Source organism: Tinamus guttatus, unplaced genomic scaffold, assembly GCF_059628265.1.
Source record: "Tinamus guttatus ecotype Peru unplaced genomic scaffold, ASM5962826v1 Tinamus_guttatus_pri_ptg000399l, whole genome shotgun sequence".
Classification (NCBI taxonomy): domain Eukaryota; kingdom Metazoa; phylum Chordata; class Aves; order Tinamiformes; family Tinamidae; genus Tinamus; species Tinamus guttatus.
The window spans coordinates 509545-524035 of NW_028288933.1; the positions used below are offsets into that span (position 1 = coordinate 509545).

At 41.8% G+C, this 14491-nt stretch overlaps 1 protein-coding gene across 2 annotated transcripts in view; it reads left to right on the forward strand.

The window, feature by feature from the left end:
* Positions 1-10083, forward strand: part of SYT1 (synaptotagmin 1) — a 213157-nt gene extending 203074 nt beyond the window's left edge. For both annotated transcript variants that reach the window (XM_088531211.1, XM_088531212.1), the window contains exons 8-9: positions 5298-5431; positions 9845-10083. In XM_088531211.1, the coding sequence (XP_088387337.1) occupies positions 5298-5431; positions 9845-10051 (341 nt within the window). In that variant the 3' untranslated portion in view covers positions 10052-10083. The remainder of the gene's footprint in view (positions 1-5297; positions 5432-9844) is intronic.
* The last annotated feature ends 4408 nt before the right edge of the window (positions 10084-14491 follow it).

Sequence of the window (14491 nt, forward strand, 5' to 3'; positions counted from 1 at the left end):
CACAGGTATCACCATTGCCAACAACCCGCAGCGCAAGTCATTTCTGCCCCAACTCTGATTTCGGAGCCTTTTATAAAGTTGCGCTTCCAAATCTGATTTTCTTTATATGTTGGATCAATTCCCAAGCTCTTCAGGAATTTGTTCTGCTTCTGAAAATGGAAATGCTGCTGACACCTTTGCTCTAAATGTCAGTGAGGCGAGCTTTGGCACGGGCTTGGTATAAATTGTCTTCTGATGGGGAGAAACATGTGCTAATTAGCACCCAGTTACCCTGAACATTTTGAAGACAAAAATACAGCTGGAGGTGATTCTGACACTCCTAAGCTTCTTTTATTTGAGCACGTCTTCTGATTTACAGTGTTTTCTCATATGAAACTTTTTATTCAGCCATATTTATTACTAGCTTGTTCTGGCTCTTCTTTTTCCTATTGCTCATGTTAGGCTTCCTCTAGGCTTGCAGAAGTTTTTGCCTGATCCCATTGCACTTTGTTGTGCACTTTTTTTTTTTTTCTTCCTTTAAACCACTGCCCCTCCTGCACAGGCTCGGGGCTGTAATTGCATCCCTAATCAATTCTCAGTGTTTCCCTGGCAGCATTTTTCAAATTTGTCAACTTTCTGGCTGCTTGCTTTCCCTATTTTGATTAGATTACAGAAGCCTTGCAAATATTTATCAAAGATCAGCCCTGTCATTATGTTTGTGCTCAGCATAAGCCCTTGTAGTGAAACCATTCCAAGCCAGGCACTTTGTTGACATTTTTTTGCCAAAGATCCATAAATACACTTGGAAATATGTACTAAATAAATATGTGTGTGCTAAATTCTCTCTTAGCTAAGTGAAAAATGATTTTTCATTAACTACTGATCTCTATATATAAAAAAGTCTTAAAATCCATCAACAGTAGATTCTCAGGTTCCAGTTTTTCCTCAGATATTTCCATTAGCAGTAATTTTCCGCGATGTCGTATTTTCTGGCAAATGTCAAGCTTACTTTTTTCTAACCTCTAATAATTAAGTACATCTTGTCTACATCATGGTGATGATGATGAACTAGCCTCACTTCTAAGACGCTTTTATTTGCAGATTGGTCTTGCAGCCCAAATGAATCAAGAAGGCTTTACCTGTTATTACATGCCATTTCAGTTATATTTTAAATAATGTATTGGCGTCTTGCTGTAAACTTTGGGAAGAACAAAACATGTCAGTTGGTCCCCCAGTGCTTTCAAAGCTGTTCAGCTAGCCTCCCTTGAGATGCTCTTGTAAAATCCACAGTGCACAATTAGTTATGAATTTTACAGCTTTTTATCATTCATGGATGGACCGTTAATGAGGGAAGAAATAGCAGAATTTTGTTTAATCCCATGCATAGCCTAACATGAGTTGTTAAGCAAGATCCCTTTAGCAGAGGGATGTTGGATACTGTATTCTTACTATGTGGGTGGGCAAGGTCCCTCTATAGATCTCTGTGGATGTCATGTGGATCTAAATTCCTTTTTACTTAAGGGAACAAAATTGTAGGAAAAAAACAGCGTGATGTTCACCTCTCTTAATCTTACAGGTCCGCAATATAACTGCTACATCAAAGCTAATTGCTGCAGGCTTTCTTGTATAGTCAGTGGAGAGAAATATATGTTTTTGGGGGCAATTCACTGGACCAGACAGATATCTGCTCTGGGATGAGATAATTACCCAGAGTGGTATCTCTCTGAAGAGAAATGCTTAGCTCTTTTCATTGGACAGAGATGATCAGACCAGATATCGACATTTATTTACATTTGGTCAAAAGAATTCCACCCTCTACACCCAATCTGTTCACTCAATGTACAATTTATCATAGCTGGGATACAATATAAGTTCTGTAATCCTTACTAGTCTCACTTATTCAATGAGGCTATTTCCATATTAAAGTATTACTCAGCCTGAGTAATGGTGCTGAGGTTATGTTACAAGTACAGATAAGAGCAGTTTCCATTAGCACTAAACTTTATCAGAAAAATCACTAGAGACCGGCACTTCGCCAAGACTGTGCTTCCTTTGGATTATCCTCCCTTCTTCCAATAATTGACTCCAAGAAATTTAGCTTCTGTTATTTGGTGCAATAGAAATCTTTATTTTCCAGAGATTTATTCATGAAGACACAAGAAAGTGAGTGCTTCGGTATCCGACTGCCAGTGTAGATCGTGAGCAAAGAGATTACTGGAGAGTTAGCAGGGAGTTAGCAATAATGTGGTGGGATAACGGAGATAACTTACGGAAGTGCAGGGCTTGGGCAGGTCATATATGAGACCCAGGGGAGTAAAGAGAGGGGAGAGCGAGGTAAGACCAGAAGACTTGGGGAAATGGAAAGTGGATGTAGAGTCAAATGAGGCTGAGCTCAGTTTAAATCTCCACTGGCACATCCACGTACTTGAGCTGGACACCCTGTTCTCTCTGCAGTGTTTTTGCAATTAGTAAAATAAATGTCATTTAATACTTTCCTTCGAAAGTAGAATTAGAAATATGATTTTATACAGGTGATATTTAATTTGCAAGTGGCTTGTCATGACAATTTTGCATTCAGATTGATCTGAAACAAACAAACAAACAAACAAGGATACTGGCCCACATGATATACTCCCCTTCTGTGCTCTCGTGGGGGTCACTGCCATTTCTGGTTTGGCACTACAGTGGCATCTAGTGCCATTTGGATCTCTGCTACTAAAACTGGCCTTTCATTGGGGTCAAACAAACCAACAAAAAAAACACACACATCTGATGGACAAACATGAGAAGCTGGTTAAGCCCATGAAAAAGAAACCACTGAAACCCAGTTTCGCCATCTGGTCTCATGGTACCCAGACATCCAGATATCCAGGGCCAGATTTTGCTCTAATGCCACTGTGAAAATCGAAAATCTATTAAAGGCAGTGGAAGCAAATCATTTTAAGTTCAAGCAGTTCCCAAGCTTCATATACACTTGGTTAACAACAGGTTAAAAATAGTTTTCTCTAAAATATGGCATGTTTATATAAATATTAACATATATCTTCACTGCTATAAGCCATTACTATAGAGTTCTCTATGGGCATATGAATAAATATCCAGTTTGTGTATATGGTCTATGTGCATACAGAGATCCGTGTTTTCTTGTATCTACTAAATTAATTTCAATACTATTCTTCAATTCTATTACCCTTAATAATAACAACAGATGACTGCACTGATTAGACTCCCAGCTCATTGCAGTTCTTCAAGTTATAATATAACAACATCATATCTTATTTCCATATTTTAATACGCTACCACAGGCTTCTTGACTGATCAATTTTCTTACTATTTATGATCAATACCAAAAATGTCCTTTATTGGTATAAGAGTACAGTTGTGCATTCAGCTCAGAACCTCTGCAAAAGTGATGAGATCACCAAGTTCCCTCATATGGACTAATGTTGAGGAACTCAAGATCTTCCCAGTTTTTCACCTTCAAAACCCGATTAGCAGTGATGTTGAGCCCAGTATTCAAGAGGAAATAGAACTTTTGCTTTTCTGATAGCACTGGCGCTCTTCACATAATAGTCCTTAATTCATAGACTGAGTAGCCAAAAGGGACCTGTCTAGAGCTCGGAACTACCCAGGTTTAATTTGTCCTTGAACTTAAATATTTGTATCTGAACTTTTGGGAATAGAGAAGCCTTGACTCTCTGCAACAGACAGTTCACCACAAGCACTGAGAAGCTATTTCAGTGGCTAAGTACTCTCACTGCTAAAATACGTGTCCATGTCTAAGTCACAATTTGTCCATTTTCTTCTTTGGATCTTCTTATACCTTTGACTGCGGGCCAGGAGCGCCCACCACCAAAGTTATGCTCCCTTTGTAGGTACTGCAGACTGCGAGCAAGTCGCTCCAGGAACGTGGCTGCTCTGAACTCCTGGGGCTTTCATGGTCAGGGATATTTTGACTGTAGCCCAAAGCAATTCCTTTCAGATACTCCAAGCATGAATTTTGTTGGACAGTCCTAAAGGATGGTGTGTTTAGTGATAATATCTAATTTCAGTGTTCTTTTGTCTTTCTCCCATACGCCATCCTTTGCTCATAAGGGGAAGCAGAAGCTCTTTCCCTCGGTGCCTGCATCCAGGTTCTCTCAGTTTGCATGACAAATGACTTCTGGCTGGCAGGAGTTTGTGTGACTCCCTCCACCGCGCTTGAGGGAAGGCTCCTTTAGACCCTCATCACAGCTCAGCTCCCTAAAGCCAAGAGAGGCAGCCTGCCCAGCTTTGGGTGTAACATGCTGGTTGTTGGAGAAGATGAGCCTCCATCTCTTCCAGCAGAGCCTCAGGATAAACCTAGACAAAAAAAGGTGCCTGAGCTCAGTGCCAGTACAGCTAATTCACACCGCCATGGCAGAGGAGCTGCAAGTTTATTCTCTAAATAGAAATGTGGTTCCTGTACCAGGTTAAAGACTGATACCTCTATTTTTCTAAGCGGGCAAACTTTCCCTTTAAAGTGTAACCACTGAGGTGTCACCTGACAGCAGCAACCTCAATGAGAATTTTGCTTGCATGAGAAATATTTGATGAGGAACTAAAAGTCAGCTCTGTTACTTGGCTGCCAGAAGTTCCACAAAATAACGATGGGAAGTCAGTAGAGAGTTGCAAAAACAATTCATAATTTATATGGATATTGCGGCCCGAACCTTATTCTAGCTCCTTGTAGCGCTAAGACACAGAATGGGTATTTAAGGGACAAAGTCCTTAAATGCAATCTGGCCGCATGCCAGACTAATGGATACTCCGCTTGTCGGTCACAACCCACTGGGAAGGTGAAAGAATGGGAAAAAACAGTCGCATCCTCTCAGGAGGGCAATGGGAAGAGGTGCCTGACAGCTCCATGCCCACATCGCCACGCACTCCCTTTCAGCAGCAATCGGGGCACTTAAGGAAAACTACCCCACGGCGCCAGGCCCTGTTGCAAAGAAACTTTTCCAGTAAGTAAATAACATTTAAGGAGAACATTTCCAGTACAACTCCTGAAGTAGAGAATAAAACCAGGTGGGAATTTACCCCTCCTTCCTGCTGCTAAGGAGACAGTGCAATAAAAGCCTGTGCTTATTCCACCAGGAGCACTTTGCAATGTTTCAGGAGTTATTTTCTTTCTCCACATTTCAGGTAAAGGAAATGAAGCCTTTGTGTAAATATGAGGTGTTTGTAGCTGGAGATATTTCTTTCCTTTTCTCTTTCATCAAATCTGGGAGATGAAAATCTGTTGAAAACATGCAGAGTGCTACCTTTCTTAGCCCTTCCTCCCCTCTGTGATTCTCTAGATCCCTATGTGAAAATCCACCTGATGCAGAATGGCAAGAGGCTGAAGAAGAAAAAGACGACAATTAAGAAGAACACCCTGAATCCCTACTACAATGAGTCGTTCAGCTTTGAAGTACCCTTCGAGCAAATTCAGGTAATGTCAAACAGCGTTTTGTCCTCTCTCTGCCTTCCATTTCTCAACCCTAATAAATATTTAACAGGAACCTTGTTAATTATCATGTGTGCATGCCTTCATTAGCACCTAGGTGCCAGCCCTGTGCTACATTAGATGAGTGTGACTGCTTCAAGAAGGAGCAGATAAAATGCACAGTACTTAGGAGGCTTTGATTCATCAGCAAGAAATGGATAAATGACATTTTATGTTAACAGAAATGGATTCTAGATAAAAAAAAAACACAGGGAGATAGTAAGAAATGTGCCCACAGAAAATGTAGACATAAAAGAAAATGAATATACAGCAATTTTCCCTATATTATTTGGAATGCTAAATTGCCATCATCGGTCACATTTGTGTTACCTATGTACTTATATTTCCCGCTTTTTGAAAGCACTGCAGCATCTGTCTTAAGTAAAATATGCTATTTAATCAGAAGTATTTTTCAGTCTTCCACCATATCATGAAAACTTCTTCAGTTTTCCCTGTCCCTCGGGAAGACATTTGATAATCCCGGGGGTCAGAGCTGCAGTATCAGCAGGGCTGCAACCCGGTGGAGTCGCAGCCCCAGGTGTTCTCTGGGGACTCATCTTGGAGAGCCCGCTGCCTAAACCGGGGTCCCCCCGAGGCCACCTGGTACTTCCAGAGGGAACCCACCTAGCTAGTCGTAGAAAATGCCAGTGGAGGGGATCTGGCTGTTTGTGTCAGGGACTTGCTTCCCAGCAGCCCGCAGGCAGGTGTCTAAGTCATCTCTTGCTCGGGACTTAACTTCTCCTAATGTTAACTAACCTGTTGTCTCAGGAGGAGGGGTGGAGGTGTCCACAGCCACCCTAGAGATATGTGGAAACCCACGTCCTATTCCCTGTCCTCCCAACCTGTGTCTGCAAAGCCTCGAGCACATACTCTAATATGGTTAGTGGCAGGAGTGTGACACTTCTGCATCTTCTTGAACAATGAAGGAAGGAGTTTTATATACCTTGCTACTGCCAGGATTTAAATATCTTGGCCCAAATTTGGAGCTAAGAGCCAATTTCAGAAAAAAAATCTTGGGCTATAGGAACTTACAGCATCTTCTTGATGAGATGGGAGTACAGTAAGGGTTTTGACAGCTTATATTCTGGACTATGGTGGACAAGATGAGGCCATGGGAATAGTGGCTTGGAAGCATGACTAGCTCATGCAAGAGGCTTTTTCACATCCCATAGTATATACAGATATCTATGGAATTTAGCAATCCTAAAATGGGAAGTCCGCTGGTACCTAATTCCCCTTGACTTTAATGGAAGTTAGTCAGTGTGCTTGTGAAGAATCTCATAATAAGCATCTAAGAACCAGAATTTTGGCAGGGGTAGGTGTATTTTCTAGGTGCTTGGGCATTTTGTCTTCTACTGCTAAAAAAAAAGTTTTGAAAAGTGGTCATAAGCCCGTTAGAAACAGCTGTAGTTTAACTTCTCAGGATTTTGCTTTATATTTTGGTAGGTTTATTGGACTGACTTCATAGCTATTTACTTCAGTATATAGCCTCAATTTAAAATCTGTAATTATGGACTTTGGTCATATGCCAGTGCTTTTTGAAATTAGTTTTAAAGGACTGTATTTAGAAATGATTTCATTATGGTTTCTGAAGTAATTTCATCATTAGGAAAAGAACACACATTTTAAATGTTATTTAGAATTAATAGTGTAAGAATCACTGTGACCTTTGGGTAATTCATGCATAAGTCATTAAGCAAACTTTCACTATCAAACAAGAAAATAACAGTTATTCCAGTTTCATGATGGTTTGAAAGCAAAGACAAGAGAGATTACGGCCTGATTTTGTGCTAAAAGCAGATCCAAAGCAGTGCAGCCATAGAATTTCAGAAGAGACCAACATTAACATTTTTCAAGAATTTAATAGCAGATACAGATTCTGGTTCTTAAGAAATGTGTATGTGAGCCATAGCCACAGCTGGGCACTCTCTCAGAAGAATGAATGGTGGAAAGCAGCTAACGGTGGCGCACCAGGTTTGAAAACAAAACCTTGGAAGGGAAGTTGGATCTCACAAGGCAATGGGAGCTCCCTCTGCGAAGCTGAGCCACGTTGATAGAAGCAGATTAATCACATTTTGCCACTTTTAGGACACAGCATGTGCTGTACGCAGAGAAGCAGTCATGCCTCCAGAACCTGTCGCTCCCACGAATGCCTTTTCCCACCACGGAAACTGCTCATCCCGGTGTAGCTGAGCAGAAGTGGTGCTTTTCACGAGCACCGCTTCGTTTTAGCACTGCAGCTGCTTCCTCGGTGTGCAGTACCGAGGGGCAGAGACACACATTTCCTCACACATCTCCTTGTCAAGCCAGACACCATGAGCTGAAAGGCATCGCAAGTGTTAATCGTCAGCTGTTCTTACTGCTTTATGGATCGATAAATAAGCGTCTTTCTTTACAATGCCCTTTGTTTGCTATCATTAACAACAACAAAAAAGCCAATAGTAACTATCTTCTAGGTACAGCAGGCACCTTTCTGGTCCCATAAAATAAAAGTCTCATGCCTGCTTTCTCTATTTGTGATTGTACTACGCATCTACAACAGAGATGTTCATTTGGGGAGGTGTTTGGGGAGGTGCTATCAACATTAAAAGGGAGGATATTGCAAATGGCACCATTGAAACAGCATTTTGGCATCTCGAAATACTTGCTAAAGGATATTGCCTTTTATCATGAGTGCTCTTGTGAGAGAGAGTCTTGAGTCGGAGGTGCACTTTTGTCATCAGCTGCTGTGTAAATACTTCTGTGTCTGTTGGAAGCATCTCTTTCTCTGACTCAGTGATTTGCACAAGCTTCTAAGGGAACCTCATAGGTCTGGTCTTGCAGGCATGCTTTAAAGAGTAAATTGCTCTTAAAAGAATCATCCTATTACTAGCAATGAAATTAAGTGTGCTGCTAAGAACTCCAAGATCTACTTTTATTTAAAACCCTAAATTTAAAACCCTGATGCTTCAACATAAAGACTTTTCTGGAAGAAGTGTGTTTCAATGCATTTCTTCCTCCAAGTAAGAAAAGCTGTGTGTGGGATGAGGAGCTGTGTGTATTTATCATGGGATGAGTCACGAAAATAGCTGCATGTTTGTCTTTAAAATTTGAAGTGTGAGAGGAAAAGTATTTACAGTTAAGTAAAATTGGCCCAAAGCTATAAAGTCTTAGATGCTGTTGGGGAAAACACCATCCCGCTGGAGGAATAGCTGCCTGGCTCTTCTGACAAATATTAATGAGTGGATTGAGCAGAATGAGTGCAAACACATGCCTGAATGCCTAACTCGAACATCACCTCTCTGTATGGCCCGGTCTAAGTGAATGGGAAATTGAGCCCCGGCAGATGGGCTGCCATGGGTTTTGTGGGAACACCTTAACTGCGTTTGCCAGAGGTTCCTGCTCCGACGGCACAAGTGCTGCCCTAGTGCTGGCATGGGTGTGGGTCGGACTCCGATGCATCTGGCGGAGCTGTCAAAGCCCTGAAACTGTGCGGGTTATGCTGCATTGACTGCCCTCGAGCAAAAAGGCTGTTTTCTCAGCTGTTATCTGCGTATTTATGCACATTGACAGTGAGGGTGACAGAGCCCTGGAACAGGCTGCCCAGAGAGGCTGTGGAGTCTCCTTCTCTGGAGATCTTCCAAACCTGCCTGGATGCCACCCTGTGCCACGTGCTCTGGGTGTCCCTGCTGGAGCAGGGGGGTTGGACTAGATGATCTCTAGGGGTCCCTTCCAACCTTAAGGATTCTATGTACACACACTCATGCATGTGTGTATATACATACACACAAACATATATGTAACTGTGTATAAACTGTGTGGGCTATCATTTCTGAATTTAGCTGCAAGTAGCTGGCCAGCGTGCTGGGACAGAGTTTAAAAGTAGAAGGGCAACCAAAAGGATAAAATTAAAACATTGCCAATGATCCCTTGGAGTGGAGCCATTTCGGTATTTCCCCTGCTGAGCTCAGCTTACCTAGTAATGATGTGTTAAATTGCACTACTTTTCATTTAGCTTAGCTTCAGATCTCACTGTTAGCTCTGCAGACTTCTAACAAACTGATTTCTCAATAACAACAACAAAATCCACACGTTACGTATCTGTTAAAGGACAAATACTGCCTGATTCCTGCGGGAGGTTCTTCAGTGCAAGGGGCCAAATTTCAAGTGAACGAGTTGGTTTTGAACCTGATTTTATTCGGAAGAGTTATAAGAAGCAAACGCTGAAAGCTCTGAGTTGAATTTCCTTGTTGTTGGGGGTACTTTGCTCTGGCAGCCACTTGCCCACTTTGCAGACCTCAAGACCTCAAGTTGCCCATCCCTGAGGTTCCTCCTGCCCCTTCCCAGCGCGCTCACTGCTCTTTCCGTGTCTCTTTGCAGAAAGTGCAAATTGTTGTGACTGTTTTGGACTATGACAAGATTGGCAAGAACGATGCCATCGGCAAGGTGTTTGTGGGCTACAACAGCACCGGCGCGGAGCTGCGGCACTGGTCGGACATGCTGGCCAACCCGCGGCGGCCCATCGCGCAGTGGCACACGCTGCAGCCCGAGGAGGAGGTCGACGCCATGCTGGCCGTCAAGAAGTAAATGCAATTAAATTTAAATCACACACACACACACACACACAGAGAAAGAAAAAAAAGAAGAAAAAAAACAAAAGAAGAAGAAGCCTTTCTGCATTTGCCCACATAGTGCTCTTTAGCCAGTATCTGTAAATACCTCAGTAATATGGGTCCTTTCATTTCCAGCCATGTGTTCCTGACACGGAGCAGTTGTTACTTTTAAAATCCTGTTTTAATTTGCACAACTTTAAATGTAGAGAGCCCTCCAAAGGCGCTTCATTTCACGACTGCCCCCCCAGATCTACTCTTCTTTTAAGCAATATGATGTGTAGATAGAGCATGACAGAAATTATTTATTGTATCACACAGTTGTATATATACACCAGTATGCTGAGAATTTATTTCTAGTTTGTGTATTTGTATGTTGTAAGCGTTTCCTAATCTGTGTATATCTAGATGTTTTTAATAAGATGTTCTATTTTAAATTATGTAAATTGACTGAGATATAGGAGAGCTGATAATATATTATAGGGTAACTATTGTATCGTCTGCATTCCAGAAAAAAAAAATCTAACTTGTAAGGCACTAGTAGTGTTACACTGACATCTTAAAGGACAACTTAAATCTGAGCTTTCAAGGGAACCATCCTAACAACACACATCACGTTCACAGTGAATCATGGAGGGGCAAATCCCACCTGGTAGACTTCTTTCACAGGCAACTTAGCATGATGTGAGCAGCTCCGTGGCTGACCTCAAGGAGACGTAGCCAGAAGCCAGGATAGCAATGTTTCCCTGTGTATATATTCCAAAGCGAACATGCCACAGCCCGAAATGGCTTTAGTTGGAGCGCTGAGGAGGCAGCCGCGCTGCGGGGTGTGCAGGGCTGGGGGCGCGAGGGGACGCGGGGCCCAGCGCCGCCTCCCTCATCACCCTTATGCAAAATCTGCGTACTGTGAGTTCCATCCACGAGTTCACCCGATAATGAGTTTGCACATTAGACTTTGTAACAAAATATTTTATTATACTAACTCAGATTAAGAAGGAATGCAGAATATTTTTTAGACACAGCCGTGTGAGTTTATTATACAAAATAGTTTCATGGTAAACAGACAGTATTGTAATCCCATCAGAAGATGACAAAATTTAGCCATAGTTCTAAATGCACTTCAAAGTAAGCCAAAAGAGAACAGCTAGTGACCTTTTATATACTATTTATACTTAAGTTTTAATTTGTCCTTTAAAAAAAAAGTGAAAACAAACAAAGAACAAGTTCTAGAAAACTGAAGCAACCTCTTCTGTATACTAGATGCTCGTTTCAGGAGGAGTTTTTAAATGTTTTCAATGTTATTATGTAGTAAATGGCACTATTATGAAGCTATTAGTCATTCCATAAGAGTCTTGAAAGACTGCTCTGTGTATCACTGTGACTGCCGTGTGTGCTTAGAAATGTAGTTTTCTCAGTGGATAGCAATCAATTTATTCCGTAGTGATATTGTAATAATACTGCCATTCCCTTCTACTGCACTGCCGAAGGACCCCATGGCACAGGCCGTTCTAGTTATCCCGGACCAATTTAGAACTGGCGAGCCATGCCGGGAACAAGGATGTTACATAGACTGGGTTGACCACGCAGCATTTTGTCAATCCCTGTGCAATATTCTACATTTCCAACGCCCCTCCCCGCCCCTCTATATTGTAGACAGTCATCTTATGGCTAGACAGCACGTCATCTCAGCTTGTGGCATCTCATCAAGTCATTTAGGGCATCGCTTCGACCCTGTGTACCATCCTTTGAGGCCCCTTGTTTACCTTTCCAAGCTGTGAATATATTTATAACGCTTTGAAGACTCATTATTTTCAGCACCGCAAGCTACCCCAGAAATGTGGAATTGCTATACTTTTTGGAGGGAGGCATGAGATGCTATTAATCATCTTACCAGTGGTATCTAAAACAAACTATTGAGAGGGGGAAAAAGAAAAAAAAAACGATGGATGTGATCACGTAATTCTGTACTGAAAACTAAATTCTACAACCTCCAGCTCCTGGGGAAGGTGGGACAGTCTGAGGGGTCAGTGGGATGGCCAAGCACCAACATTTTCAGTACCTTGGGGTAAGGGAAGTAGCAAAGAAATGGGAGGAGAATTTAAATAAATAAAAGAATCACTCCCCACCTCCAAAAGTAAGAATAGCAAGACACATTTTTTCTATTTTTTACATGAAACATGGAAAAAACACAAGTGAGACATTTTCTGATCTAAACAGGCGCATACATGCAAAAGCATCAAGCTGGAATACTTTAAAAAATCTTAACTTTAAGGACCAAAGCCCACCAAAGAGCAGAAGAGCTAGCCAGGCAGATTCCCAGCATGAGAACAGACATTCAGCTCCACAATACCAACCTTTAGTTGTTCATTCAGGATAGCCGCAGGTTCGAGCTGCCAGGCCGGTGCATTGTGCTACGGTAATTCCTACTGCTGTCTCTGCCTACACTGCCAGACTGAATGTCACCATAGAACTGGGTTGTAAAGTGCTATGATTCTCAGAGACTGAACCTGCTATATGACCAAGATGACATTTTCATCCTCAAAGAAGCCACATGTACCTTTCTGACAAAGCTGTGTGAAGTATTAGAATCTGATGCTGTAGAAAGATCCTAGTTGCCTTTGTGTATATTTACTGCCTGCTTGAGTGTTTCTCTGTGTGGGTTTTCTCTGTATCTTGTAGAAATGTTTGGGGTGTTTTATCCTGCCATACTCGCTCGTGGCCCGCGAGCTGACAACTTTAGCCGTATTTTACCTTCATTTTTGATGAGGTGGTTTATATTTTGTTTCACTTTGTGTAGTGACTTCCCACAGTAGATTTCCAATTGTCGTTAAAATAACATACATATTACACAGATATTCAATAAAAACGTTTTATTTCCTGTTGATGTTTTAGTGTTTCTCTTCTGATTTAAAGTTAAAAAGAAAAAAAAAATCACCCTGAGACTATAATCTAGCAAGTTTTCCAAATGTAACATCTGCTTCATGTTCGGAGTTGCTGTCAACTGCTGCTTTCCCCTGCGTCACGCGACACGGAGCCACAGCCAGGAGACTGCCCGTAGAGAAGTCTTCATCTCTATGCAAACCAAGAAATATTACGCTCTTTTCTCAGAGATTCTGATTATTTGGCCTCTGAGAATATCATTCTTTATCAAAACAAAGGCTAGTTTGTATCCAGTTACAAAGACACCAAGTAGTGCCCCGCGCAGTACTCTAGGGACTTGCATTGCAGCAGTAGTAGATGTTTTGGGTTGGAGGCAGATGTTATATTTTAACCTAAATGCATGAGCTGCTTCTAAGATGGCCACAAAATCAGGCTTCTTGCAGCCTTAAGATCATTAAATAAGAGATTAATGCTGTTTATGGAAAAATATATATGTATGTGGGAGGAAGTGAATCCACAAATCAAAAAAATGATCAAAACAACATTGTGCTATGCAGCAATTCAAGTTCCTGTGTTTATCAAGAGAAACAGCCCCCAAAGCTGTACCCTTGTTTGTGTTACATAAGTTTTCCACAGCAATCCCTCCCTGTTACCGTGCTCTCAAAGGAAATATGCCAGTCACTACTGATCTGCGCCCATTTAACCACAACCATTGACTGCACCAAGATAAGAATTAGCTTAGGTATTTTTGAGGCATTTCCAGGGTTTTCCCCTGGAAACAGGGGCTCTCCCTATTGCCCCTGTTCATCATGTGCTCTCTTTTCTCCCCACTGTATTCTTGTCCCATCACCTAGAGCCAGTGAGCACCAAATGGAAGAGAGGCCACTTCAACCTCAAGCCAGCATCTCCAGGAGGCTCTTGATGCCAAAGAGAGTTTGAAAACAGTTGTTGGGAGGTCCTGCCTGTTTGGTCTGCAGGACCCAAACTTCACTATACTTCCCTGTAGATTTCAGCAGGCACCACATGATGAAGATAGGAGATGCTGCTGGTCCTTTCTGCTGCGAGGTGGCCCTTCCTTCATCATCCAAGCTGCCGCAAGAACACTGCAAACATGTACTAAGCACAGCAGTTTCCTTAAGAATGGACTCAAATCGAGGGCTATCAATGTAAACAAATAAAAACACTCTGATTCTGTATGTATTGGACATTTTTGCTCATGCTGAGAACACCAAGATGACACCTTTGTCAATCAAAATGAATTCTTTTAACAGAGTTAATCAGGTAAAGCTAGCGGTTACAACTAATGTAAGGAAAAATGCTTCATATAATAGCTGTTACACTAAGTGGGAAAAGCAGCAAAAATTACCAATTTTATTCAGCTCATTTAACCCCTAATCAACTGTCGAGAAAAGCATTCTTCCCAGCTGACAGACTCAGTTACCAAAGCAAAGGATCTACGTCTTTTGATCACTCTTCACATCATGAGTCAATGAAAGTTAATTGCCTGTTTTTTATGCAAAGCAAGAATTAGATCATT